The sequence below is a fragment of the Aedes aegypti genome, chromosome 2 (assembly GCF_002204515.2).
Source record: "Aedes aegypti strain LVP_AGWG chromosome 2, AaegL5.0 Primary Assembly, whole genome shotgun sequence".
Lineage (NCBI taxonomy): Eukaryota > Metazoa > Arthropoda > Insecta > Diptera > Culicidae > Aedes > Aedes aegypti.
This window is the reverse complement of record NC_035108.1, coordinates 37,430,770-37,436,438: the sequence shown is the minus strand read 5'-3', so window position 1 is coordinate 37,436,438 and position 5,669 is coordinate 37,430,770. Positions and strand designations below refer to the sequence as shown.

General features: G+C 37.0%; 1 protein-coding gene across 1 annotated transcript; it reads left to right on the top strand.

Annotated features, from left to right (window-relative positions):
- The first annotated feature begins 4,059 nt into the window (after positions 1–4,059).
- Positions 4,060–5,426, top strand: LOC5574853 (flexible cuticle protein 12). Its single transcript, XM_001661627.2, has 2 exons — positions 4,060–4,282; positions 4,788–5,426. Exons 1-2 carry the CDS (start codon positions 4,155–4,157, stop codon positions 4,975–4,977), a joined length of 318 nt encoding a protein of 105 aa, XP_001661677.2. The 5' UTR covers positions 4,060–4,154; the 3' UTR covers positions 4,978–5,426.
- Positions 5,427–5,669: the final 243 nt, after the last annotated feature.

Here is a 5,669-nt window from a genome sequence, read left to right as displayed (position 1 = left end):
AAATATCTTTGTATGACCGTAACTTAGAAGATAATTTTTTCAGTAAAAGAAAGGAAAAAAAATGAAAACTATTTTTAACTAGGATTAGTTTTGATTTTATACGAAGTTAATATTTAAGAAACTTTTTATAAATTTAATTTGGAAGAGAATGATGCTAAGAGCTTCGAAAACAACAAAGTTGTGAATACTTCACTGTAGGTTGTATTTCTTAACTTGTAAATTCACCTCTAAGTCGCTTGCACCACCTCTGCTAAATATTTGAGGTTTTCCTTTTTATGTGATTTGCATTCAGAAGAGCACACGAATCTCTGGTTTTGAGAACTTTCGAAAAATAATCCGCACCCTAGTATACACCGTATTTTCCACCAGTGATTTTTGATAACATTTCGAAATATTTCGAACGTATTCACCTGAAAGTATTTTAATACCATCAAACGGGGCTTCTTTTGCCATTATTTTCACATACCTCAACTTTGAGGATTTGTAGCTCTAAGAATTATGGATAGATTTCTATAATTTTTGCATATATTTAAGTTGTATATGTATGTAACAAATGTGCAAAATATAATGCAAATCCAGCAAGAAATAAAAAAATGCTTGAATAGTGAAAAATATGTGTCCTTCAAAACAAAAAAGGGGCTACTTCGGACACTTTTAAAAAGCAATACGATTAGATAACAAAATTGTTATTTTCGCATAAAATTTCAACTGATTCTATAGATTATCGTCTATCATGATGTTCTTAGGCGTTTTTCGTTGATAAACATAACTAAGAACATTATAAAGCACGAAAAAATACACGTACCAATATAACACTTTCCAGCAGAACATGCTATGTTTTTGATTTCCAGTATGAAATTTCAAGTTTACTTACTGTTAAATGAAACTGTCAGCTACGAGTGCTTGATTGTTTAAGTGAATATAAACGAATGCTGTAACTACCAAGTACTACGATGATTTTTAAGGTCTGATTAACAATAATTACCATTCGTTCTGTTTTTTTAATGATATATGAATGATATGTAGAAGGATCTCTCTAATTCCTGTAATTTAAGGTAATTTTTATTGGAAGTGAAATGCATGAAGTACAAGGATAAATCTTCGTAAACAATTTAAATTTCGCTTTTGTTAAACGTATGTTGGTTTTCAATAGTTTTGAGGTAGCGTAAGAGTAGTTTATATTTAGCAGATGTAGGGTAGGATTGCTTTGTGTTGCGGACTTATGTAAAATATGACCGATTTGTATTTTTTTTAAGGAATATGTCGTGAGTTTACTATTTATACGTATTAAAATATATGTGTTTTATGGCTATTAACTAATCTGAATACTTGGGTTACTTTTTTTGTGTTGTAAAATATACAAATCAACACTTAAAAATAAAATAATTGTCATGAAATTAAGACCTTTGATCAATTATTTGTGTAAAAAAATAATTTTTTACACAAAATAATCACAAATTTCTATAGAACATGACGATTTGATAGTTTTGTGACGTTCCCAACAACTTTCCACGATTTGTGCCTTGTGAATATGTGTTCGGAATTCTTTGATATATTTTCTTGTTTATAAAAAAAGACAATTTACACCGTCTTCAGCACATAGGCTGCACAGACTGAACGATCACTTACATTAGGCAACGGACAACATGAAACACCCAGTAGCCCAGTGATGAATTTTTCGTTTGACGAAAAGTTTTCACTGACTGGAGCGGGAATCGAACCCACACTTCGTAGCACAATACGCTCAGACGACTGACGCCGCTAACCGCAAGGCCACGAAGCCCATCCTGTTATTGTTGATGTTGATCCAAAAATAAATTATGCCTGATTGTAGAGCATATATTGGTTAATAAAAGTGCTGAAGACACAAAATGGCTCAGATTAATATTTATGCTGCAAATAAATCTAAAACGTGAGTGTCCAAAGTAGCCCCCGGAATCAAAAGTAGCCCCGTTTGACGGTATGGAATGTATCTTGTCTGGCAGAACATGACAGAAGATGACCATCAGAAACTTTTCTGGTCGCTTTGAATACAAGTCTCGATTACTTTTTCAAATCGACGTAAGTAACTTCCAAACGGTTTTTGAGAAAATTAATTCAGAAGAATCACAACCTGTCTTATAAAACTGTTTTAAAATGAATCACCTTTTTAACATTTTTACGACGTGTACATTGCTCAAATTTTGCATACAATGAGCTCGCGTTCAAAAACTATGGAGTTCCTTTTATTTCACACAAGAATTTTATGACAAAATGATAAGTCGTTTCATTCAGTTACTTGCGACGTTTTTCTACCAGTGTAAAATCGGCTCAAGTTGTGTTTTGTTTTGATTCGTGGTTAAGTCACTTTTTCTCTCCATACAGCGGGGCGGCGAATGTAGTGGTTAGGTTGCGAAAGTTGAAAATCTTACTTTCGTCGTTTTGTAAATTCGGAAATTAAACGTTCTAAAAGTGAAAAATCGAGTTGGTTCAAAGCAAAACGTGTTGAATTTTGTCTGCGAAACACGTAGGATCGATAAAGTAAGTTTGTATACTTTTTTGACTTGAGTCTATATGAATAAGTTTTCGAGAAGTGACCAATTTAATCTCAGGGATCTCACACATACCTCACATCAGTATCCTCTCAGGATTCTCATTGGGTTTCTCGCAGGATTCACATGAGATTCTTCGCGGGCTTCTCATCAGAATCTATTCATGATTCTGATCAGAAATCATCAAAATCATTGCAAAATTTATGTCATACTCCTCGCAGGATTCCCATCAAATCTCTCTGTGGATTCTGTTCAGAATTCTCTCAGGATTCTCAACAAAATCCTGTTTAAAATACTTCCATGATTGCCATTAGATTCCTCTTAGGATTCTCAGCAGAGAATATCTCTCGAGATGCTTGTCAGAATCCTCATAGAAATCAAAAATATTCTCATGACCCTCATCAAAACCCTTTCAAGGTTTCATCATGCCAAGTTCATAGTTTTTCAATGGGGTATTCTTCTAGAAAGCTGCAGATACAACGATACGAAATATATTTAGTACAAAAAAATATTATTATTATTATTACCAGGTGCTCTATGTAACAGTTGTCAATTCAGCATCATTTTTAGCTTGGATGATAAAATGTGACACGTTTGCATTAGCTCGCATCTTTAACAATTGTGTTATAGATCAAATAAACATCAGTAAACTACAATTTCAAGTATAATTACAAGCTGCTACGATAAACAGGTGTTTTGTGTTTTCTATGGTCTAACTTACCCCAAAATATTTTTATACCCGGGGTAAGTGGGACCTATCTAAACAAGCACCAACATTACTAGAGATATGTGATTTGATTCGTGAAACACGCAAAAATGTTATTTTTGTAACGCTGTATCATTCAAATCGGTATGTTTTCAAGAACATGAGTATCTAATTTTTATTAGACGCAAAACTTCTAAACTTGTGTCATTTGTTCATCAAACCCTTGATACTCCACTGTGATCGTCGCGGGTACATCTGATCACATTATAATGTTCGGTTTGTCGCGACCACCGCCGGGGAGAGGCATCGTCTTCAATTTCTTCCTCTCGATAAAGCGATTTAGCAGGGCCGGTATTTCGTGTGGGGAAGTGAATTTCGTGCAGAGCCCAGCCAATATTGTATGGGTGTGTGCGCAGTGGTCGAGAGTAAGATTTCGGCTTCGGATGAAACGCCCGCCACCGAATCAGCCGTTGCCATCGCAAGGACGCTCCACTGATGATGATAGCTAGTGACGCTCTGCGTGTGTTGGGCAGTTGGGGAGAACGTTATAGGTAATAATATTCATATTTACATTTTATCATACAAAAAACTTCGATGATCAGAAAGGGGATGCAGGAGAAAGACGGAAGAAGACATTTGGTGGTGTGGGAGTGGGGATGAGGATTCTTCTTCGACTTGTCGTCGTCCACGGATGCTGCTTCTGCTGCCACTTTGGCTACTTCGTATGGGACACGTCCCGTCGTGGTCGTCGTCGTCATCTTTGTCGTTTTCTGTCTTGACAGCGCCGCAGAGATATTGCTTCCATATAAAAAGGCCCAGCGCTCATTATCTCGTCAGTGTGTTTTTTGCATCCACAAAACTCAGTTATCAATTTGACATCCTCTCCGGAAAATCCAAACCCAAATCTCAAATTCAAAATGAAGACCATCATTGTTCTCGTTGCCGTTGTTGCCCTGGCCCTGGCTGCCCCTCTGGATGACTCCAAGAATGCCCAGATCCTGAAGTACGAGAACGACAACATCGGAGTTGATGGATACAAATTCGCGTAAGTGTGGTATTGCGTGTTTAATGAAGTGAATTTCTAGAACACAGTGCAACTTCTTGTGCCACGGAGAAAGATTCGATCGGGTGGTCAAGCAATGAACCCTAATTATGGATGTCAAAGGACGATCAACACGCACATCCAATCAATTGCTGATACCACCCTGATAGTTGAAACGGTTTAACCTTTGTCATCATGCTGAGCGATGAGACTCATTATTGCAGTCAAGTGGATTGTGTCATCTGCTTTGCGTGATATGTTTAATTAAGCATTCAAACAATTCGGACTCGTCTTTCTACCGCGTGGTAGCGTGAAGTTGCACTGAAACCCTGCAGCATCCGAAAAATTACCATAACGACTTTTCGGATTCCAACTTATTTGGGGTTCAAATATTTACCCAACCTGTTTGTATGGAAATTTATATTACTTCGATGACCTTACGAATCATCTTCAACTCATGGACTCTGACCGTTGACCGCATGTTTTCTTCTTTTTCTCACCATTTCAGCTTCGAAACTAGCGATGGACAGTCCCGCCAGGAACAGGCTGAACTGAGGCGGTTGGCCGAAGATGTTGAGGCTCTGGTTGTCCGTGGATCGTACTCCTTCACCGCCGATGACGGACAGGTCTACACCGTGAACTACATCGCCGATGAGAACGGATTCCAGCCAGAAGCCGCCCATCTGCCCAAGGCTTAAGCCTATTCAACTCTTCTACCTCTAGCACAAAAACCAACAAAAACAACAACCATCAAGCCACATGAAGTCACAGACAACACCACCAACAACTTACTTCGGATGACGCTACATGATAACAATAACTGAGAATACTCCGACCATCTAAGTCCATGCTTGTGTAAAGTGTACAGTTTTATGCTTTCTTTTGTTATGTATTATTCCCATGTACAGCGTGTTATGTTTTTTTTTCTTTTTGTAAATTTCTTTTTCGAAATGAAAATGTCATTTTTGAACACATTTGAGTTACCTGAGAAGGACAGCGCTTTCATTGCCGAAAGCGTGTCTTCTGAAGCTAGAACAACTGCTCCAACAGCTACATTGCAACGAGAACTTTGTACGAACACCAACTGCCATATCTTTTTTTATTATTTTGAACAATAAAAATTAGTCCTAAGTCAAACGTGAACATACATTGCCTGTTTTTGTACATGATATATCACATGCTTATTGGACTTCGTCTTATTATTATTATTATTATTTATTAACGGCACTTTACCCTCGTCAGGGCATTCGTGTCGGGAGCATTGTACTTCTTAGGATTTTGATTAAGGCTAGCAATATCTACAAAAGCTATCTGTTATGCACTAGAACTTTCTGTAATATAGTTCTTATGTTTTGGCATAATCTTTGATTTCTAATTTTTTTAATCAGTT

Coding starts and splice junctions, on each gene's coding strand:
- LOC5574853 (XM_001661627.2), top strand. CDS start 4,155: ATGAAGACCATCATTGTTCTCGTTGCCGTTGTTGCCCTGGCCCTGGCT. Junction 4,283..4,787: donor GTTGATGGATACAAATTCGC/GTAAGTGTGGTA, acceptor TCACCATTTCAG/CTTCGAAACTAGCGATGGAC.